The 22,227-nt window shown below is 56.4% G+C and overlaps 3 protein-coding genes across 8 annotated transcripts; 2 read left to right on the forward strand and 1 right to left on the reverse strand.

The window, feature by feature from the left end:
• Positions 1 to 43: 43 nt before the first annotated feature.
• Positions 44 to 8,871, reverse strand: E2F4 (E2F transcription factor 4). The gene is made up of 10 exons (XM_044255975.1): positions 6,911 to 8,871; positions 6,362 to 6,471; positions 6,059 to 6,220; positions 5,693 to 5,736; positions 4,891 to 4,952; positions 4,363 to 4,672; positions 3,676 to 3,870; positions 1,342 to 1,389; positions 1,083 to 1,127; positions 44 to 979 (listed from the first exon to the last, which is right to left on the reverse strand). Exons 1-10 carry the CDS (start codon positions 7,385 to 7,387, stop codon positions 864 to 866), a joined length of 1,569 nt encoding a protein of 522 aa, XP_044111910.1. The 5' UTR covers positions 7,388 to 8,871; the 3' UTR covers positions 44 to 863.
• Positions 8,698 to 14,100, forward strand: EXOC3L1 (exocyst complex component 3 like 1). 3 transcript variants are annotated; one of them, XM_044255969.1, is made up of 14 exons: positions 8,698 to 8,772; positions 9,029 to 9,122; positions 9,333 to 9,508; positions 9,587 to 9,806; positions 10,342 to 10,954; positions 11,038 to 11,155; positions 11,291 to 11,416; positions 11,515 to 11,615; positions 11,823 to 11,933; positions 12,862 to 12,991; positions 13,114 to 13,236; positions 13,314 to 13,469; positions 13,561 to 13,685; positions 13,789 to 14,100. In XM_044255969.1, exons 2-14 carry the CDS (start codon positions 9,077 to 9,079, stop codon positions 13,976 to 13,978), a joined length of 2,235 nt encoding a protein of 744 aa, XP_044111904.1. In that variant the 5' UTR covers positions 8,698 to 8,772; positions 9,029 to 9,076; the 3' UTR covers positions 13,979 to 14,100. The 3 variants fall into 3 exon arrangements, with proteins under 3 accessions (XP_044111904.1, XP_044111906.1, XP_044111905.1); XM_044255971.1 differs by having other exon boundaries at positions 8,710 to 8,772; positions 9,069 to 9,122; XM_044255970.1 differs by lacking the exon at positions 8,698 to 8,772 and having other exon boundaries at positions 8,865 to 9,122; positions 9,348 to 9,508.
• A 369-nt stretch (positions 14,101 to 14,469) lies between these two features.
• On the forward strand, positions 14,470 to 22,196 carry KIAA0895L (KIAA0895 like). Of its 4 annotated transcripts, none has more exons than XM_044255977.1 (8): positions 14,470 to 14,566; positions 16,384 to 16,611; positions 17,169 to 17,794; positions 17,889 to 18,032; positions 18,277 to 18,409; positions 19,362 to 19,667; positions 19,789 to 19,886; positions 20,829 to 22,196. In XM_044255977.1, the coding sequence occupies exons 3-8, from the start codon at positions 17,225 to 17,227 to the stop codon at positions 20,991 to 20,993; spliced, it is 1,416 nt and encodes a 471-aa protein (XP_044111912.1). In that variant the 5' UTR covers positions 14,470 to 14,566; positions 16,384 to 16,611; positions 17,169 to 17,224; the 3' UTR covers positions 20,994 to 22,196. The 4 variants fall into 4 exon arrangements, with proteins under 4 accessions (XP_044111912.1, XP_044111914.1, XP_044111913.1 ...); XM_044255978.1 differs by lacking the exon at positions 14,470 to 14,566 and adding an exon at positions 14,626 to 15,179; XM_044255979.1 differs by lacking the exon at positions 16,384 to 16,611.
• The last annotated feature ends 31 nt before the right edge of the window (positions 22,197 to 22,227 follow it).

A 22,227-nucleotide genomic window follows, 5' to 3' on the forward strand; every position in this document is an offset into this window, starting at 1 on the left:
TCAGCAGAATTCCAGAGAGGCCCTGAAAGAACCAGATCAGAGATAGCCTTAGGCATGGTCTTTATTCACTTGGATACTGTACAAATATTACAATTTCCTTTTGCTGCAAAAAGTATAAAAATAATCTTTATATAGGAATCCATTCGTTACTGCAAATCTTTCTAAATCTCTGCAAATGGCTCTAAATGAGGGTAAATGAATAAACAAGGCGGGGGACCTACAGGGCAGCAGATTGGGCCAATCCTTAGGGGCTTACCCACCCAAATTTCTAGCTAAAGACCTCTCTGTTCCTTCCTGTTAGCAGCACCCCCCAACCCCACCACCTATAGGTCCCAGGACTAAGGGCCCAGCAGATGGGGGAGTACATGGGAGAGGTCCAGGGGGAGCTGCAGGGTCAGGGGAAGACTCGAAGGAGACTAGGGGTAGTGCTGGCAAGCTTCTGGCTCCACCCCAGGCTTCCCTCCTCAGACTGGGAGGCATTGGCTACAACAGGGCAGTGGGGCTGGACAAGCTGCCCTATGCAGGTGATGGCAGGTCTTCAGTTCTGTGCCACTGAGTGGCAGCCGAGCCTGGGCTCTGAGAGGGCTCGGTGAGGGCATGAGGTGGGGGAAGAGCCCCAGAAAAGGAGAGGCAAACACTCTGGCTCCATGGCAAAGAGGGCTGAGCCCCTTGCCCCTGCTTTCCTAGCACGGTATAGGTGCTCGTGGAGGAGTGGGAGTTTTCAGAATTGCAGTGAGGGAAGGCTGGGGAAGCCAGGAGTCTGTGGCTCTCAAGCTGTGTAGGGGTAGAGTGGGGGAGGTCCTCAGGCAGCCCCCCAGGTCACACAGTCTGTGTCCCATCCACACAGGGAATGTCCCTGTCAGTCAGAGGTTGAGAACAGGCACATCGAAGAGGTCACAGACACCTTCACTCTCGTCCAGGTTGTAGATGTAATCGTGGTCTCCAGGGGGTGGAGAAAGGCGGAGGAGGGGGGCAAACACTGCAGAGAGCACCAGCCTGAGGCTCTGGGCCAAGACCCCCACCGCCAGCAGTTGCCCAACCCCCTGCCCACCCCCCACCTCCCATCTTCCTGGGCCACCCACCTTCTGAGGACATCAGCTCCTCCAGCAGCTCTGAGTTCATGCATTCTGGGGAGGAAAGGAAAGCTCAGTTACATTTTGGCTCCCAGCTCTCCACCTACTAAAGCCCATGAAGACCCCCATCAGGACCTGCCAGCCACCCATCAGGAACTTTACTCTTTGCCCAGGTACCAAGCATAATCAAAGGTCCTCAGAAGTGCAAGAGAACAACCAAAAGACCCAATGAGCTGTGCCTTTACCCTATGGAAGAATGCGGACCTACCTCGTGTGGGATCAAAGATTTCTGACAGCTCTTTGGGGAGTTCCAGAACTGAAAAACAAGAAAGCCATGCTCAGGGGCACAGAGATCCAGTCTGATCCCACTCTGGGCTCCACCTTCCTCAGATGTTACACCACCTGTCTTGGGGCTCCACACAGCTGAGGAGATGGAGGCCCTGCCCCAGGCCAAGCTGGCACTGTCAGTCTCCCCTGCTAGATGTGAGTTCCTTAATGCTGAGCCCAGGGTACTAAAGGCCCATCTTAGACTGATACAGCCCTTCTTTTTTTTTTTTTTAAAGATTATTTATTTATTTGTCATAGAGAGAGAAGCGAGAGCAAGCACAGGCAGACAGAGTGGCAGGCAGAGGCAGAGGGAGAAGCAGGCTCCCCGCCAAGCAAGGAGCCCAATGTGGGACTCGATCCCAGGACGCTGGGATCATGACCTGAGCCGAAGGCAGCCGCTCAACCAACTGAGCCACCCTGGTGTCCCTGATACAGCCCTTCTAACTCAGAAGTGCTACAGAAGGACAGCAGACCCCTTCCCTTTATGGACTCAGTAGGTATGCCCTGTCCGATGGCAGATGCCCCCTCATGCCTGCCCATGATGACTGGACAGAGGAGGAGGCAGACACTTAATAGGGGCTGGTGCTACAGGGTGACAAGTCTGCTACAAAGGACTGACTGGGAGGAAGCACATGGGAAGCAGAGGAAAACGAAAGTGGAGAGGTGTGCTGGCACACGACGATCTCACAGGCCAGGTGTAGGGCTCTGGTTTTATCCAGCAGGCCCTTAAGAAGCATTAAAGGTAGGCACCTGGGTGGCTCAGTGGGTTAAAGCCTCTGCCTGCAGCTCAGGTCATGATCTCAGGGTCCTGGGATCGAGTCCCGCATCGGGCTCTCTGCTCTGCAGAGCAGAGAGCCTGCTTCCTCCTCCTCTCTCTCTCTCTCTCTCTCTCTCTCTGCCTGCCTCTCTGCCTACTTGTGATCTCTGTCAAATAAATAAATAAAATCTTTAAAAAAAAAAAAAAAGAAGCATTAAAGGTCCTTTTCAAACACAGAAATGCCCCACCTAACCTGTGTGTCAGACAGATCCCTATCAGGCAGGGTAAAGAGGAGGGTGCTGAAGAATTTAGGGGAGAGGTAGCCGGCAGTGACCCTGAGTGTTGAGGATACATGAAGCCAGTGATGGGAGATGTCTGAGACAAAACTCAAGTTAGTTAATGTGAGGTGGAGAGCAGGAGAAGCAAGAAGGAAATGGGAAGTGGAGTGACAAGCAGGTATCAGGCCTGGGGGACCAGAGTCAATAGGAGGGTACACACAGAGGAAAAAAAGCAAGTTTCAGTTAGTGACACAGGAATGAAGTGCTCACAGGGAAAGGGGAAGGGATGTGCAGAGGAAGGCACGAGGACACAGGTGTGGAGTTCAGACAAAGACCTAGGCAAGCTGGAGGCTGGGGATTCAATCTGCCCAGAATGGATACCCTCCACAGGTGTGCAACAGAGACCTGGGAAGCACATTTATAAAGGCGTGCAAGGAAGAGATCAGAAAAAGCCAGTGAGAGAGAAGGGCCAAAGTTGGTGTCATAAATGCCAAAGGAGCTAGAAAGCAACACCAAGGAGCAAGAGGGCACCAGAGCGCATCAGCCCAGAAACCTGCTGGAGCCAGCAGTCAGGGCGAGGCCATTTCTCCAGAGCAGCACCGGCATCCTGTGGGGTGGGGAGTACAAGGGTCCTGAATGCTGCAAACCTGGAGGGTGATGAGGAGACCAAGACATAGAATGGAATAGAGATGTGGAGTCCAGACAGAAACGACACAGTGAACACGACAGAAGAAACAGAGAGAACAAAGGGTCACTTAGTAAGAAGAGACTGAGCGGTGCCTGTGGGCCAAGGAGAATGAGTCCTAGAAGAAGCAAACACCCAAATGGCAGGATGGATAGAAGACTCCAGGCAGATGATGTCACCTCCCCTAATAAGGCACTGCCCCCACGTTTGGAACCTGAGGGCTGTACCATAGCCCCTTCCCCAGGATGGTGGTTATGCCTTCCCGACCCCTAAGTGCAAGGAGAGGCAGGCAAGGCATGAGAAGGTCCCGAGAGTTCTGGGTAGCCCAAGAAGGGAAGCAAAGGGGCACTGGTGCTGAGCTGGTGGCAGGCTCCTCACTCAGGCTGGCAGAGATCTGGGGTCGAGGCAAGGGTTGAGGCTGGGGTGCTGGCCGTTGGGCTGGCCAGCTCTGGTCTGGCTCAGGAGACAGATGAGCTGGGTTCCAGCTCCAGCTGTTTCGGACCTGAGAATGGCTGCGGCTGGGTTCTCCCTGCCCCTCAGGGGACACACACTCACCTCCTGTGGGGTCTGCCTTGATGGGCTCAAAGGAGGTAGAAGGGTTGGGTCCGGATGAGCTGCTGCTGCTGCTGCTGCTGCTGCTGTCCAGCAGGGCGGAGGACTGCAGTGGCCGGGTGTCCAGGGCTGCCAGGACCGAGGGGAGGGAGCCGAGCTCCCCACCGTCCTTGCTGTCTGGTCCAGGGCCGCCACTCACTGCAACCAGATCCCCCGAACCCAGTCACTTGGGAGCAGGAAGTAGGATACAGAAGCTTTGTGCTAGAACCTATAGTCAGGATGACAAGAGCCCTGGTTCCCAGGCCTAAGGACAGAGGCACGGCCAGTCCCCAGGCCACAGAGGTGACCTAGAAATGAGCCCCCGAAGGAGAGAGGGGCATGAGGCCTGCAGGAGGGAGACTCAAGGATGGCATGGCTGCTGTGGCCACACTTTGAGAGTGGCTGCCAGGGAAAATGAGACACAGGTGAACCTGGGGAGAACTGTACCCAATGACACCCCTTCATACATTGAGAGCTTCCCTATTAAAAAGAGCTCATTCACCACCATAGCAAGGGGAGGCCAGCTGGAGGCCAGGTAGAGAACAACCCCACAGGGTCTCTTCCAACTCCGAGTATACCTCCCCCAACACTGAGGCATTGCCTTTAGGGCTCCAGAAATCACCCCATCACCAGTTGTCTATTATATCTCACCTGTGATCTCAGTTGCTGGACCAGGCACCCCCTGGGCTTCAGTGATGTCAGGGACAGGGACAGGGACAGGGGTGGGGGTGGTCAGCTGGGGACTACTTGGGCGTGAGGTGTCCTGGGGTTGGGCCAGCGTAGGCTTGGGCAGAGGTGGAGGGGTAGAGACAGCAGGTGGGCTCTGGAGCAGATCTTCAGGTGGTGGCACAGGCACCGCCACAGGCGGCGAGCTCCATGCCTCCTTGTTCACCAGCAGCACTTCAATGGGGCCACTCACACTCTTCAGATGAATCTGGTACTTCTTCTGTCCATTGAGGCCCTAGAGGTGGGGGATGGGGGACAGGTGGAATTAGAAGTGGCTCGGCTCCTGCCTAACCCTGGGCCAGGACCACAGCGTTCTCTCCCACCCTAGATGCCCGTCCTTCTAGATAAACCCCAAACCCAGGCCTCCCCCTACCTGCCCCACCCGGGACTTATCAGGCTCCACAGCCAGCACCCGCCCTCAATCAACCCCGCCTGCCTGGGCTTAGCACCCACCTCTGGGATGGGCACCTCGAGGCTGGTGCCCGACGGGGCCCGGATGGCCAGGAGGGTATCTCCTAGAATGACAAGGATGGGTCAGGGCCCATGGGCTCAATCTGATCTGAGAATGAGGGTGCCTATCCCTTTGAGCAAGGAAGGAAAAATACAGTCTCTTAGGACAGTAAACCTCACCCAAACCCCACACTGGTTGGGGAAGAAAACTAAAGCTTTCCTTGACCAAGAGCCCAAGGGTCAGTAACCAGGAAATCTGGGTTCAAACATGTGTATCGAAGGATTGCTGGCCATGGGCATCTCACTTCCTGATTGATGGGCCTGCTACCTAGGAGTAGATGTTCAAGCCAAGGCCAATGTTCCTTCCCCAAAACAATGCAGAGAACGCAAGATGGAGAAGGAGGAAGGAACATCTATAATGCAACTAACTACAGGTTGCAAGTGAGCACCACTGTTCCCTGGAGAGAAGCATGCAAGAGTATACACACATCCTCTGAGACCCCTTATGCCTCTGTCATGCCTGAGAAGCCAGACCCAGGAAACAATGCAGATGGGGACTGACCCAGAAACCCAGCCCAAAATTCTTATATGCTTTCAGTATGATTTGCCTCCATGGGGTTCCAATGACCCTTAAATCCAGGACTTACCCTGCCTGGTTCCTCTTAGGCAAGCCCAAAGAACCCTCTTAGGCAAGCCCAAGGAACCCTCTTAAGAGAGAAACTCTTCTTGGGCACTGAGCCCACTGCTCAGGGCTGTAGCTCAGCGTGGCCCCACCCCCACTGCCCCCTACCCAGGCTCTGCTCACCAGCAAAGCATCTGCAGATGTCCTCATGAGTCACGTAGGCCAAGGTGTGGGGGTTAAGGAGAACGGCTGATGCCCTGCCTATGGTGACAGACAGCAGACCACAGAGAAAACCCAGCTCTTTAGCTGAGATCTGACATACAAGAGAAAGATCCTGGGCCTTGGGATCTACATGGAGAAGGATCACAGACCAAGAATGGTTGGGGAAGGGCTTTGAGTCTGAGGAGGGATGCCAAGGCAGGGACCTGGCCAGGAGCTGCAGGATCATCCTCCCAAGAAGGACAGTGTCTAGGGCACCACAGAGCAAACCCAGCTGGACTAGAGGGCCCCTCGCCCACTCCCCGGGAGCAGGGACCGCCAGGAGGATATCAGCTGTTCTGCACGTCCTCTGTGACATTCCGGATGCTCTGCTGCACCCACACCTTGTGCTTGTCCAGTTCTTGTTCCCGCTGCTGCAGCTCCTCGATCTCAGCCTTGAGCTCAATCAGCTTGTCGGCAATCTCCCGAGTATTGCAACCAGGCCCCACACCCCTGAGCCCAGGGATTGAGGCTTAGAGGAGCTGCCAGGAACTCTGGGTCCCATGGCCATTGCTCTCTCCTGTGTCCTCCTCCCCACACCCCTGACACTTCTGAGTAAAAGATGCCATCGCCCTCCCAGGTGCCCCCACTCACTTCCACTGGATGCTATTCTTGGATTTTTTCTCGATCAGCCCGATACCTTCCAGCACGTTGGTAATGTCGTAAATCCGCCGCTTCTGGCGCACAGCAAGGGTGTCAGCTGCCTGGCAGACAGAACAGAGCGCAGGATACTCAGCCCCACCCTCAGGTGTCCCCCCAGCTACCTCGAAACCCAGTCTGGCAGTGATCTGAAAAGGGGGTGGCCTGAGTCCCAGCCCTTCTCCCAGGCACCAAAGCAGATCAGGACCGCGGGGCAGAAGAGGCCTGGCACAGTCTGAACTGATCTTCTGATGCTCTTCTTCCCACACCAGCAGAGGAGGGCCACGAGGACCCGCACCTGCAGCCCAGAGCTTGTCACATATCTGACACTCAATGGCTTCGGTCGAATGAATGAAACAGCTCCCGGCCTCCCTCCCGTGAGAAAGCGCACCGATGGCAGCTTGCTCTCCGAGGGCTCAGTTGGACGGCCCCGGGGGTTCCCACTACCGGTCCCGGCCTGCCTGGTCCACTATCCTCCCGGTCGCCCCTTAGCTCAGGCCGCACCAGCTTGAGGTCAAGCACGCCGTCCTTGGCCTCCTGCAGAAGCGACACGAACTTGGTGGTGAGAAGTCCCAAGCTTTTCTCGTGCCGGCTTGGGGTGCCCGGGGGCGGCGGCGCCTGTGGCCCGGCCTCCGCCATCGCTCCCGCCCGCCGCCTCCCCTCAGCCAGGCCAGGCCAGGCCGGCGCCGCCGCCACTTCCGCTTCCGTTCCTGGCCACCCGGCCGCCGGCGCCAGCGTCGCCGTTTCCGCTTCCGCTCCGCGCTCTCCCGGGGAACCCGGCGCAATTCCTTTCTGCGGACTCGGCAGCAAAACTTCGGGGACCATCAGCAAATGTCCAACCGCCGAAGAGGACGAAAACAATCCGTGGATTCCGGGCGAGAGGACAGAATGCAGAGGAAGGTGGAGGGAGTCGGTGGACAGCCCCGGCAGTAGTAAAGGGAGAGCCACAATAACCTTTCTGGCTGCCCAGCCTGTCCCCATTTCAGAAGAGGAGACCACGCTGCCTGATGAGGCCAATATATTTCCCCAAACCTGCTCCTAGAAGCTGTCCCAGTGTCTTGGGTTTACTGACCCTATTAGTGTCCCTCACTTCTTGCCAAAACAGCAAGCACTAACTCCATCTAGCTTGCTCACTTGTCTCCATTCCCATTCCCCATCCCTGATCCCAGCCTCATCTTTCTCTTGTCTCCATACTGCAGTGCTCAGAGACCAAGGAGTTATAACCATTTTCCCACCAAGGCAAACATGCTCATATGTGTACATACATGTAGAGCACTTAGAGCAGTTCCTGGAAGGTAGGAAGGATCGTGTGTTGGCTAGTACCATGTTGTTATGTTTGATACCATCATTATTTGTCATTTATTTTAGGTCAAGGTCTCTGCGAAGCTGTCTTTGAGACAGGGAAGTTTATTGAGGATCCTCCCTCGTAAGGGAGTAAGACAAGACGTGCAAAATTGGGCAGAAGGAGGAACTAAACCATGATACAGTTATAATCGAGGCCTCAAGCCATCCTATTAGCAGCACTGAAACTGGGGTGGCCCTTCCAAGGTGGTCCATGTCCAGGCAAGGTTACCAGGCCTTTGTGCCCTAACTTCAAGTGAGAGACTCAGCTGTGACATCTCAGCAACCTACACTACTGGCAGCTAGGGAAACAAGTGGTGTTGTCTTGAAGGGTGGATTTGGGTGGTAACTGGGGTCCACTATATTAGTACTCGCCGGTGGTCCTCTCCATGGCCCTCTCTAACTCTTAAGACAAACACAGCTTTCATAGCTCTTCTACCCCTCTCTCATGATCACCCACCACACACCCTCCTCACAACAGCCTCTGACCTCTCACCTCTCCGCAGAGATGCATACCCTCTTCTGAAAAGCCATCAACACAGTTTTCCCACTGTGATGTTGTCTGCACCCATATTTGTGTACCCTATTCTCCACCCCAAGTTGGGGCCGTCTAGTTCATATCTGTGTCCTGAGCACCAAAAAGTCCTGGATGGACTGGGCAGGACTCAGGGTTCACAGGGAGTATGCCCCCTCCCCCCAAGGAAGTGGCCCCCAGGCCTCTCCACAATGCAGATGCACTTTCCTGTTGGGAATAAAGGGCCAGAGGCTCAGCTTCCTTCCTTTCCAGCATTTGGCCTTGGGGAAGGAGGGGCCTTGGACAGAGGAGGGTGCTCCTGGGCAGGGAGGTGGTACAGAGGCTTCCTTGGGGAGAAGTCTGCTGCGTGCTGAGGTGTGGGCTGGAACTACCCAGGCCTCGTGAGCCGGGGGAGAGAACACCCAGTTCTGTCCTGAAGACTGGGGAAGAGGGACATCCTCAAGGCCAGGACTTTTCAAAGGAGAAAGAACTGGATGCCTGGTCAAGTCTGGTGAGTTCCATACCAAACCGTCCTCTGCAATTCAGAGCAGCAGCGGGGGCCAGCAGAGGCCTGTGCCTACCCTCCCCAACTTGGGTGTCCACAGGGGAAAAACTAAGAAACCCAGTCTCCCCATCACACTCACCTCCTTCTCATTTCCTGAGGAGATTGGGCAAGAACCCCCCAAGAACACCCCTCCTCCTTCTCAGAGGGCCCTAGACTGAGGCCACAGCTCACAGGAGCATCCATTCTGTCTGCTTGAACCCAGACTCTTGCCCCCACTCCTACCTCATCTTCGGCTCCTCCAGGGACTGCCATGGACTCAGCAACCAAGGACGAAATGCAGCCCTCACTTCCCCCTGGTATGAGCTCTTCTGGGTGGGCTAAGGGAGGGATGGTGGCAAGAAAGATGGGAATGGGGGGTTGGATTCCCCTCGCCAGGTCTGGCTGGAGCTCTGCAGGGCAGCAGGAGGAATGGATCAGACTGTCCTAGGGGACAGGCTGAGAAGTAGGAAGGGGAGCAGGTTCGGGCCACTTCCTGTAGGCCCTGCCCAACTGACGAGGCTGCCCAGGCTCTTCCTGCCCAGGGCCTGAGTGGCCAGAACAGGAGAGGGCGGAGCAGCTTGCCCGAGGAGCAGCGCTCAAATGGGCCTCGGGTATCTTCTACCGGCCGGAGCAGCTGGCCAGACTGGGCCAGTACCGCAGCCGTGAGGTTCAGCGTACCTGTTCCCTGGAAGCACGCATCAAGGTGGGCATCGGTCGGGAAAGGAGTGCTGGGGATGTGCTGTGGGACTGCCAGGCCTCACTGGCTGCCTCCCTCCCATAGTCAGTGGTGCAGTCCTACCTGGAGGGTGTGAAGACTGGCGTGTGGCAGCTGGCCCAGGCTTCTGAGGCCGTGCAGGGAGCCCGTGAGGCCCTGGGCCAGGCGCATGGGTTGCTACAGGGTATGGCAGAGACCACGCAGACCCTGAAACCGCTGCGGGAACAGGTTGCACAGCACAAGCAGCTGCAGGTCCTGTCTCAGCTGCTGCCCCGGCTGTGGGCAGGTAAGTGTGCAGGGGTCCTGGGCCTCAGCCCCCCAACCGTTAGTTACAAAACCCCCATCGCTGATCGAGGGGTTGGGGCACTAGCGGGAGATTGCAGGGACCTTCCAGAGAGTAATTCAGGCTTCAAATGGCATATGAAGGAGGATACAAATTGGGATTCTGAAATTCTCAAGCATGAGTTGTCTGAATCAGGTCTGAGACTCAGCCAAGTGGCTCTGACCACCCTGGTTGCTAATTTATTGAAATAATTCCTTAACAGGGTAAATAGCCACTAGCATGGCCCCACGAATTCCTCACTGTCTTGCCTCCAGGATCCCTGACTTTCTCTTGTTCCATCAGCTCAAAAATTTACACTTGGCCCACCAGGTCTCTAGGCCCTTCCCTGGGTCCTTTCAGATTGGTCGGTGCTCTGCTGTACTGCTTAGTAAACATTTTACACATCACTCCAGCCCTAGGGCCTGAGCATCCCCTGCTGTACCCATTGTACAGGTGGGAGGTTTGAGACTCTGGACTCTTTCATCTTCTCCCTGCTCAGTGCCAGCTGCAGTGGCCCACACGCAGACCCTGATTGATGCCCAGCGGCTCTTGGAAGCATATGTGTGTCTTCGGGAGCTGGAGCAGCTGCAAGAAGAGACATGGGCCCCTCTGGAAGGCCTGGAGTTGCCAGTCTTTGAGGGGCTGGGCCCTCTGGCTGAGGCTCTTGGCCGGGCGGTGGAAACAGCTGCAGGGGCCGCAGGGCAGCTGGCAAGGGAGGACCCAGCCTTGCTGGTGGCTGCTGTGCGTGTGGCGGAGGTGGATGCTGGGTACATGGCCTCCCTGGAGCTGGCCCCCAGGGACTGGCGGCAGCGCTGTCTGCAGGCATTACAGGAGGGCCTGGAGAGGACCCACTTTGGGACACCTCTTCTTCCTGAGCCAGGGGCCCTGGCAGGGTGGCTGGAAGCCCTGCGGGTGGCTTTACCAGCCGAGCTGGCCATAGCTGAAGCACTAGTAGCACCCTGCTGCCCACCACACTACAAAGTGGTCCAGCTGTGGGCCCACACCCTGCACAGTGGACTGCGCCGCTGCCTGCAGCAACTCCTGGAAGGGCCTGGACTAGGAGCTGCTGATGCCTTCACCTTGCTGCACTGGGCACTGCATGTGTACCTGGGGTCAGTCCGTCCCCTTGGGGCAAGGGGAAGTGGGTGGATCAGAGGCTGGGGGCTCAGAGTGACCCTGGGCTACCCATCTGCAGGCCAGAGATGATGGGGAGCCTAGAGTTGGGGCCTGAGGCTGACGTGTCTCAGCTGGAGCCCCTCCTGACCCTGGAGAACATTGAACAGCTGGAGGCAACATTTGTGGCCCAAACTCAGGTGAGTAGTTTGGGCCTAGGTACAGAGAAGCTCTGCCACCAGCTGTGGGCCTGTATCTGTAGAGTCGAATGTCTACCCGTCTCAAGCAGGATCAATGCCCTGCTATATACTGGCCCTCTTTGCCCCTTCCTTCAGGCCAATGTGACCCAGTGGCTGCAGAGGGCACTGGATGGGGAGGTAGCTGAGTGGAACCGAGAGCAGAAACCTGGCACAGACTCTTCTGGCTTCTACCACTCACCTATGCCGGCCATAGTGTTGCAGGTGGGTGGGAAAAGGCCAGACAGGCAGGAAGCCCCCATAGAGAAAGGGAGGGGAACAGGGCTAGGACTCTGCTGATGGTCACCCATTTCTGCCTGTAGATCCTGGAAGAGAATATTCGCGTGACCAGCCTGGTCAGCGAGTCACTGCAGCAGCGGGTGCATGGCATGGCACTATCAGAACTGGCCACATTCCTGAGGAGGTCTGCGAAGGCACTGACCAACGTCCAACCCCTAGCCCTGCTCCTGGGGCAGCCCGAAGGGGATCTGAGTGAATTAGACACACTAGGGGGAAAGGGTGTCTTCAAAACAGGCTCTTGGGTTTCTTTGAGGTGGGGCTGGAGTAGCAGGGACTTAGGTTGTGGGGGCTCCAGAGTGACAGGTACAGGAACTACCTCTGCCCTTTGCAGCTTTAGTGATGCTCTGATCCGATTCTCTCGAGACCACATCAGTGGGGAAGCAACAGCTCCTCATTACGTGCCCTACCTACTGGCCACCCTCAACCACCAGTCAGCACTCAGGTACCAGACACCCCGCACCGAACCCCTGTCTGAACCCGTTAGGTATGGACCCAGTCCACACTAGGTCATCAGAAATTTTAGACTCACATAGCCCTGGGAATCCCATCCTAGTTCTACTGATTGCTAACTGTGTGACTTTGGATGAGTTACCTGATCTTTCTGAATCTTGTTTTTTTTTTTTTAAGATTTTATTTATTTATTTGACAGAGATCACAAGTAGGCAGAGAGGCAGGCAAAGACAGAGAGAGGGGGAAGCAGGCTCTCCGATGAGCAGAGAGCCTCATGCGGGGCTCGATCCCAGGACACTGGGACCATGACCTGAGCCAAAGGCAGAGGCTTTAACCCACTGAGCCACCCAGGCGCCCCTGAATCTTGTTTTTCTTATCAGTACTACATTGGGTAATAATGGTACATTCTGAGAATCCCATGACGGATGTGAAGTACCTACCACAGTGCCTGCCTGCCAGTATCAATTATTCGTTCATTCATTCATCCAACACATACTCATCAAGGCCCTACTCTGCCACATAACGTCTGAGGTTAGAGTTGTGAACAAAACAGGAAAATATTCTCTTCCTCTTGGGTCTTATGTTCTTTGGGGTGGAGGACAGAGAGAACAAACAAGTTAATGATGAGTTTGAATCTCTCCTGACTGGGATTAAACTCTTTCCTTACCTAGACAAAAACCAAAAGGCATGATTTTCTCGAAGTCTCACTGCAAACCAGGGGCAGGTCTGATTGGGTTCCTTCTAGATGCGAGTCCACAGCTCCTTGGTACGAGCCCCAGATCTTCAGAAGTAGAGAGCCGCCATTCTGGTCCCCTCGCGCCACACACTTGCACCACTAGGTGGCGACAGAGTGGCTAGACAACAGAGGGCAGCAAGGGCCTTGGCCTTGGTCCTGAAGCCTTAACTTTTGGTCGGTCCAGCTCCTCCGTGTCAGGCCTGCAGCCCGAAGGGGCTGCTTCGGGAGCTTTGGCTCCGGTGGGGACAGCGCTGGACGAGTTACAGAGGAGAATTTGCCGTCTGGCGTTGGAGGCACTGCTGGCAGAGCTCCAAGTAAGGCTTCAAGTGGGGATGCGGGTGGGGGAGGAGATACAGCATATTTGGATGTGCGTCTTTGCAGGGGGAATGCTAGGTCTGGATCGTTCTTCCAACCCCGTTTCTGCCACCACTCACAGCCCCTGTTCGCGGCTCTGCCCTCACGCCGGTGGCTGTCGAGCCCAGAGCTACTGGACGATGTGTGCGAGCGGACAGCGCGCTTCTGCCAGGAGTTTAGGCGCGTGCGGAATCCTGAGGCCCAGGTGCGTTTAAGGGAAAGGCTGGGAAGTAGGGAAGCGCTCATGGGAAAGGCGTGCTGAATCCACTGCGCTCTCCGCAGCTGCTCCTGGCGGAGGCAGAACGTATGGTGGTACTGCAGTACCTACGTGCGCTGATGCAGGGCCGCCTAGTGTGCCGAGGAGCCCACGAGAGGACCCAGGTGGCCGAGCGCCTGCAGCACGACGCGGCCCAGCTTCGGGAGCTTTTCCTTGGTTTGGTGAGAGTTCGTTAGGCGAGAAGATGGGCGGGAGTCTCAGTGGTTAGGTGGAGGTCCAGGGCGGGCGTGAGACCTACTCTGCCATGCCCAGGGCCTGGAGGAGAGTGTTCAGTGCGCACCAGTGCTCCTCGCTCTGCGGGATCTGTTGAACCTCCGCGACCCCATGCTGCTTGGCCTCGAGGTGGCGGGTCTACGACAAAAATTTCCCGACGTGAGGTGCGAAGACTGGTTCTGGTTGGGGGTGGGGGGAGCGGCGAGGGAGGATGGATTCGGGCGGAGTGGGACGGAGCTGACACACACCTCTGTTATATTCCCGTAGCGAGGATCATATCTCTGCCCTCTTGGACCTGCGCGGGGACGTGTCGCGGGAGCAGCGCCTGGCCGCACTCAGCTCCTTGCAGGCCGGCCCGCAGCCCTCGCCCTCTGCCGGTCGCCGCGCACTCTTCAGCCTCGTCCCAGCACCTACTCCTGCGCTGTCCTCTTGCCTTCCCTCGGGGCCCTGTGCCTGACGCCCGGCTGCCCTCCGGATACAGGGATGGCCCCCAGAGGCCTGAATTGTGTATTGGAGAAGGGGGTATAAAATAAAAGTGCGACGATTAGGGGGTTCACGCTCAGTGAAACGCCTAAGGTATCCTGGCTCCAGTCCTGATATATGGGCTGTACCTCACCTATCCTGACATCAGCCCGGTATGGACTGCGTTCGCAAGTACCCGCGCTTCTGCCGCCATAGGTGGACTACAGCCCCACCTGTCCGCGCCGGGGCAGTCAGCTCGTGTCGAGGCCCTGACTCTGAAGGCCGAGTAGTACGTGAAGCGCTGAAACCCGCGGGGTCCTCGTGGAAGGGTCGGGCTTAAGATAACGCCACGCCTAGGGGCGTGGCTTGGTGCGGACACCACCCCCTCGGCTCTGCCTGACCCCACCCCCAGCTTTGTTCTCGGGTGCGCGCCGCCGCCGAATTTGACGTGAATAGGCGAGCCTTCCCGTGAGCGTGCGCGCGCCCGAGTGCGTGCGTCACCAGCGGTCGCTCCCGCGGGCTGGGCTGTCGGCGACTGGTGTTGCAGAGCGGGAACGGCGGCGGCGAGAAGAGGAGCGAACAGGTGGGGGCGCGGTACGCGGACAGAACCCCCCCACCCCCGAGAGGCCGCGAAGGCGCGCGACACGACCCCTACTCACCAAACCAGGGACCCCCCCTCCATTGTCCTCTGGCTCCGCCCCCCATTGGTCACGCCCTTTGCTCCATCCTCCGCCACTTATTGGCTGCAGGTCACGCCCCTCCTCTCCCCCCCATTGGCTCCTCTTTCACGTTATCCTCTCCGGGAATTTTCCTATTGGCGTACCACACCCTCTCATTTGTCACTAGACTCCACCTTGTGTCTGCGCTCTTCCCCAACCATCTTTCATTCATTCCGCATGTAGTGCTGGGTGCTTGGGACATGGGGGTTAATCAGATTCGTCCCTGCCCTGAGGGAGTTAAGAGGGTAGTGTGGGGACACGGATCTAGGCTCCGACAGTGACAGCTTGGGGTGGTAAAGAAGGCTCCTAGACACTGGGAGCCTCCAAGTCGCCAGGGAGGCTTCCTGGAGGTGAGACCTAAACCAAGCCCTTAGGAATGGTTAGGAGTTTGCCACAGGGAGGCAATTGGGAGGGCATTCTTGGCGAAAGAACCTGAGACGTGAAAGAAACAGGCGTATTCTTGGTAATTACAAAGAGGTAGGTCGAATGAAAGAAGGGAGGGGGTGGGGATGGAAGTAGAGACCCAGAGACCAGTGAGGAGTCCAGAAAAGCGTACAGTTAGTTGAGAAGAGTGAAATCTGAGGCCTGAAATCTTTTCAAATTGCTGGTCACTAGGCAGAGGGAAGAGAGGTGGGGTAGGGGATCAGAAATTGATAGGGAAACATAGAGTGCGTGAAAGGAATTATTCCAGTTCTGAGAAGTGCTCTTGGGTTGATCCATTTATTGAGCAACTGCTCTGGATCGGGTACTGTTCAGGGTTCTGGGGACACAGCTGTGAACATTCAAAAGGAGAAAACAGATAACTAATAATGACATATACTGTACTTCATGTGGTGATAACTGCTTTAGAAACCAATAATATGGAGAAGAGAAGATTGTGGTGGGGAGGAAAGAGGAGGTTTACTATTTTAAAGAGAGTGTGTTAGGGAGACTTGTCTGATAACATCTTTGTGAAGAAATCTAAGGAAAATGGGAGAGTGAGCCCTGCGGTTATCTGGGGGGAAGCATTCCAGATAGGAGACATATTCAGTTTGGAGATGCCTGTTGTACATTCAAGTAAAGATATTGAACTGAGAACTGGCAACACCGGCTGGAGGTTTATAGAAGTCTGGAGTGGTGTACTTAAAACCATGAAATTGGATGAGATCACCCTGGGAATAAGCATAAATGAAGGAGAGAAGTTTCTATAGGAATTTCCAAGTCCTGAGGCATTGCAATTTTAAGAGATCAGGAAGACAGGAATGATGAGCGAGAAGGACCAAGAACTAACAGCCAGTGAGGTAGGAGAATATATTTGAGTGTGCTTGAGAAGCCCAAGTGGAGAACATGTTTCTAAAATGAAATGATTAATTTGTCAAGTGCACCGATCAATATGAAGATCATTGATGATCTTGGTCAGATCAGTTTCAATGGAGAGTGGGGACAGAAGCCTAATTGGAGTGAAACATAAGAGAAAGCAGGAAAAGAAGGAATCAGACTGCATACAGATGGGTGTTGTGCTGCAACAGGGAGCAGCTGCTGGGAGATGCGGTGGAGCTAGAGGAGTGTGGGGTCAAGTGAGGGTCTGGTTTTGTATTTTTAAGACAGAAATAACAGCATGTGTTTATGCTGCTGGCAAGAATACATAGAGAGGAAGAGATTGATGATGTTGGAGAAATACTGGAATTGTGTCTCTGAACAGGCAAAGGAGTTCAGAATCTGGAGCCTTCTGTCAGTCTCTGGGGAGAAACTGGATTGTTCTAAGCCCTAGTACAGAGCAAGGGGTGAACGTGCCAACACCGGCCTTGGATGACCATTAGAAAGAGGCCTCTGATAGGAGACAGACCAAGGATTGGCTTGAATTTGCTGAAGTCTCCCTCTGCTCCCCACAAAGCTAATTCTAACTGGGATTTGAACATATGACCCAGAGGTGAGAGAGACCATTCCGGGTGGAAGGACTAACATATGCAAGGGGCATGCAGGCACTCAATCTGACTGAGGCCAAGTGGGCCTGGCGGAGGTGGTGGGGCCAGGTGGGAGGGGAGGGATGAGACCGAAAAAATGCCATAAGTGGAAGGCAGGTTAAAGGAAGTGAGGCTCCCTCAGCCATCTTCCCAGCAGCTGGGGCTACACTATACCAGCTCCCAGTCTGGGTGGGTGCCGAACACAGGGATTAAAGTCATGAAGGGGCTCAGGCCTCACTTTCAGCAGCTCACAGGCTAAGGGGGTTCCAGTACCACCATCTAGGTGAGTGTATCAATTCTGCCTCCTGTTTCCCCCAGTCCAGCTTCCTTGGGTGAGCCTGGTGGAGGGAATGGACACGGGAATGGGGATGAAGGCGCAGCTATCCAGATCCCTGGTGGCAGGCCCCGAACCCACTAAGCACCCAGCCAGGGCATTGCGGAGCACAATGTGGAGCACAAGGCCTGTTGGTGCTCAGGCAACACCCACTCATACTGGCCTCCACATGCCCTTCTGTGTCCCCAGAAGTCGACAGTGTGGGGAGTTGGAGTGACCCGGCTGGATGTGAACCCCAGGACAGAATGGTGCTGGACTCAGGGGCTCAGGTGTATGAACAGGCACCCCCCAGCCCACCAACTAGTCCCTCGTCCTTGGGCCATAGACTGAAGCCCTCAGACCGAGATGGGACACTGCTGTACCCCTGGCCTCAGTCCCTGGCCTTGCCCCTGGCTCTGTCAATCCCCTCAGCCCTGCGGCCCCGGCCTGAGCTGCAGCCCTACTCAGAGCTGCACTTGGGCCTCCGTGGCCACATGCGTCGCAGTGAGAGCACCTATACTGTAAATAGTACTGGCCGGCGGGGGGGTGGCACCCAGGGTCGGGCCCCACCTGGACGGGGACGGGACCCAGGTGGGGGAACCCTGCGGCCTGCAGCCTCCCTGCCTCACATTGCTAAGACTCGAAAGGATGCAGGCCGGGGTGCCAGCAAGAGCCCTTGCATGTTGGTGGCCTTGCGGCCAACCAATATGGACCGAGAGCGGGACAAGTTCTTCCAGTCCCACTACACCTACAACCCACAGTTCGAGTACCAGGAGCCCATGCCCACGGCTGTGTTGGAGAAGTACTGTGAGGCTTCTGGACAGTTCATCCATCAGGTCAGTCCAGCCTGCCCTCCTCATCCTGGTCCTGGTCCTGATCCTGATCCTGAGCACCACCTGATCTGACCAGCCACCCCAATCCTCTGTGCAGGCAGTTGGCATCATTGAGGCTGTCCTGGAGAAGTTTGGTACCTATGAACACTTCGAAGCTGCAACGGGGGGCCAGCTGCTGACCAAGTGCCAGATCTGGTCCATTGTTCGCAAATACATGCAGAAGGAGGGCTGCGTTGGGGAGGTGAGCTAGCCCTCGCTTTGGGGCCCTCTTCTCTGTGCCCCAAACCAGGCTGCCAGGCCCAGCTCCCCACCTGGCCAGCTTGGGATCCCAGGCAAGCCCCCGTCCCTGTTCTAATAAGGTGGGAGCTGGCTCTGAGCAGAGGTGGTGAAGGGTGTGTGGCCTGGCTGCCTTGTGGCATCAGGGGTCCACCTGCATCCTGGTCTCAGGGCTGGTGGCCATGGCTTAGGTTCATTACCACTTGCAGGTTGTGGTGCAGCTGAGTGAAGACCTGCTGTCCCAGGCAGTGATGATGGTGGAGAACAGCCGACCAACACTGGCCATCAACCTGACGGGAGCCCGCCAGTACTGGCTGGAGGGCATGCTGCGGCACGAGATAGGTCAGGGTGTGGGTAGGTGGGTGGGTGGGTAGGATGAGGGGGGTTGGGACAGGGTGGGGGGCAGCAAGGGGCCCCAGTAACCCCACCCCCCTCTCTTTCTTCCCCTTCCTTCCGGAGGACGGGTCCTTTCCCTTCGTGAGCAGCTACCTCCTCCCTCTGGCTCACAGAGGTAGGCCAGAACATGCCTGCCCGCTATCTGGGCTCACCCTCATCTCTTGCTCCTTTTGGGTATCTCTTCCTCTACATCTCTACTTCCTCTCTGATTTTCCTTGACAGTGGGGACAAGGCTGCTGAGGCCTGGACAGGCCAGAGGGAGTACCCTGAGGGTCCCACTAGCCCAGCCAACATGGAGGCCCTCCTGGGTGGGTGGAAAGCCGGATCCTAGGAATGGAATTAGTTGAGGACATAAAGCCAGGTTTTAGGAGGAGATAGGTTGAGCTGAAAAGGAGAGCATGGAACGGGAATTACTATTCCTTTCTGTCTGTTTCTCCTATTTAAGAATCCTGTAGCTCTGGGCAAAAGATGTTTTTCGCTGGGATCATCAGCATGACTGTCAAACTGATACGGACATTTGGAGATGGTGGGCTGCGGTGGTTTGGGAGTTCCTGCACCTCTCCGAGGGGCGTGGAGGGCAGTGTGGGTTTGGGAGAGTTGCTTTTGTGTGTAGCCCTGGATGGGTGGGGAAGGATTCTTGTGTGTGGGACTCTAAGCCCTTGGGTGTGAGTTCACCTAAGGAGGGTCTTCCCACTGCCTGGGGTTGGGTGAGTATGCATTTGGGGCCGGGGTTGGGGCAAGAATTTGCACGAGAGGCTGAATTTAGGGGCTAGAGTACGCGTGAGTCACCATGAGTCACCTTCGCTGTCACCGGCTAGACCTTCTTTAGGAGGTAGCAGGACGTAGCCCGCAGGCTGGTCCCCTAGGATGACCTACCCAGTGGTGCCTTCCTCCGTAGGCACTCACTACCTGCGGGGCGTGAACAACGCGCGGCAGCCGTGGCACAGTGCCGAGGGCCGGCTGCAGTACGGACTGCGGCCAGCGAACCCCACGGAGGAGGGCTTGGCCAGCCTGCACAGCGTGTTGTTCCGCAAGCAGCCCTTCCTGTGGCGTGCCGCCCTGCTCTACTACACCATCCACCGCGCCTCGCGCATGTCCTTCCGCCAGCTCTTCCAGGACCTGGCGCGCTACGTGCAGGACGCTGACGTGCGCTGGGAGTACTGCGTGCGCGCCAAGCGCGGCCAGACTGACACCTCGCTGCCCGGTGGGCGCCCGCGCGGGGTTGGAGTGGGGTGCCCTGAAGGAGGTGTAGGACGCCCTGAGCCGGGCCTGGGGGCGGGGCAGGCCTACGGCCTAGGGACTCACAAACCCTCTCTCGCCCACAGGCTGCTTCAGCAAGGATCAAGTGTACCTGGATGGCATCGTGCGCATTCTGCGGCACCGCCAGACCATCGATTTCCCGCTGCTGACCTCACTGGGCAAGGTGAGGGGCCACGGACCTCTAGGGATCCCAGCCAGCTCTCCTTGTCCCTGCAGTGTTCCCTGAGCCTCTGATGGCTGCCCAACTGAGGATTAGGTGCCAGGCTTCTTTGGCGGGGAGACCTGGGGGGAGGTGAACAAAGAGGTACTTGACCTAGGCTGCAGGTGTATGTGTAGATACCACACCTCAAAGGAGGCGAGCATTCAGGTCAGGGGAGCAGTTAGGAAGGTTGGGGGGAGGAGGCTGGAGAAACGGCCAGACACCAAGTCTGGCTCTGGGTATCTGTGCCAGGCTAAGGAAGGTAAACTTCACCTGAAGCAATAAAGAATCAGGAGAGCTTTCAGAAATGTCACTTTTGCTTTAGAAGGCTCCCTGTGGATGTTCTGTGGAAGGTGGAATGGAGAGAGAGGCCTAGAGAAGGGAGTGCAGTGGGAGGAGGAAGCTGCCTTTCCAGTCACTCCTGTGGAACTTAATGGCAGTCTAGTCTCCTGTGGCCATGCAGTGGGAGGAGCAAGCTAGGGAAAGCTCTTCAGAGAGAATTCCTCCAGCCCAGTGGCCACCCTGAGTTGGAGGGTGATATTCCAGGTCCCTTCCCTCAAGCTGACCCAGGGAGCTGTGAGGCCGGTAGGGCTGGCATAAGCAGGCACCCGGGCATTCAGCATTGGGTGTGGGGTCTGAGGTGCCTGAGGGAGATCACGGGAAAGGTGTTCAGGAGGTGTTAGATACCTAGTTTTGGAGGTGAGGGAAGAAGCTGGGTTGGGGTTAGGAGAGCAAACACACCTAGAACTAAGCCTCAGAGTGTATAACATTGGGAGTGGATCTGGAGGGGAAGGGGAGGCATTGCAGGAGCAGACGGCAATGAGACACTGATAGAGAGCAGTGACCAGCTACCTGAAAGCCATGGCTACCTCTTGCTCCCCCTGAAGATCAGCTTCCTTCCTGCAGGTGTCCTATGAGGATGTAGACCACCTGCGGCCCCATGGGGTGCTGGACAATACCCGGGTGCCCCACTTCATGCAAGACTTGGCACGCTACCGGCAGCAGCTGGAACACATCATGGCCACTAACCGGCTGGATGAGGCAGAACTGGGCCGCCTGCTGCCTGACTGAGGCTGGCTGAGAGTTACAGCCGGAGGCCCTGGACAGAGGGCTCCAGATCAGCTCTCAGAACATGAAGATGACTGTTCTGTGCTTCCATGGCCTGGGTGTTTCTTGGTGAACTGGGAGGGCAGGAGCATCCCAGGAGGTAGGAGTGGCAACATCAGAGCCTTTGGGTCCTTTGCTAGCCTCTCTGGGGCCTAGGGACCGGTAGTAGCATGTCACGCAAACTGAGTCTGCCCTCTTACGTCCGGCTCTCTGTTGAACAGAGGGGAAGCCTGGGGGCAGGAGGGAGGCTGAGCATGATGGGGATGGGGGGTGGTTGGGGAGTAGAAACTTGTTCTTGCATGAGATGGCTTTGGGTGTCTGCATACTCCAGTGTCTCCCTTCCCCCACCTGGCCCCTTGGTGCTCCTTCAGCTTTCACGCTTTCTACCTCTCACTGGGTCCTGGTGGGGATCTCCCTTCTCCTAGGGTGACTGCCTGAGCATGAGGGTCTGGCTTTCACACAGGCTCAAGGGGCAGCGGTCCTGGTGGTGGAGACCCAGCTGGGCTGGGGTGTGCTTTCCGGCATTTTGCCTCTCCCACTGCTCATGTATTTATACCCTATTTATGTGCTCTGCTTCCTGGGGCTGGGAGGCAGCAGCTTCTGAAGGTGTGGTGGAGGGAACAGAGCTCCTCTGGAAGGCACCAACAGTTCCTAGCCCCACTCTCCTCTCTGTCTCTCTCTCACACACACATACACACACAGTCCTTTAGGCCTTGTGAGTCAAGCCCAAGAGCTCACTTGGCCTTGCCCCCAGCCCCCAGCCCGTCCAATGGCCTGTGCTATTCCTGTGTCTTTGCCCACACCCTCACAGCTGGCCTCTGGCAGAGGGTGGCATAGGCTGGCAACAGCCACATTTGAGACTGAGGGGCAGGCCCCTAGTTGTTGTCCCAAGTCTTGAGCCACCCCTCCCCCAGATCAAGATGGTGTAGAGGTGGTTGTTGCTTCTGGTTTCACCTCAGACTCAGCTGTGTGATGCTGACCCATTCCCACTCTCACCCTTGGCCTTGGTTTTCCCATCTGTAAAACTCAGAAATGCAACTGGAAAGTCCTTATTCATCTTGTCAGTGAATGTGTGTAGAGCACCTTCTGGGTGCCAGTTACTGGTCAGAACCCTCCCTGAGTCCCCAGTCCAGAGAGAAGCCAGACAATTAAAACAATTACAATGAAGCGTGTGGGCTCTGTCTACCCAAGATCCCTT

This window comes from Neovison vison, chromosome 7 (assembly GCF_020171115.1).
Source record: "Neovison vison isolate M4711 chromosome 7, ASM_NN_V1, whole genome shotgun sequence".
Lineage (NCBI taxonomy): Eukaryota > Metazoa > Chordata > Mammalia > Carnivora > Mustelidae > Neogale > Neogale vison.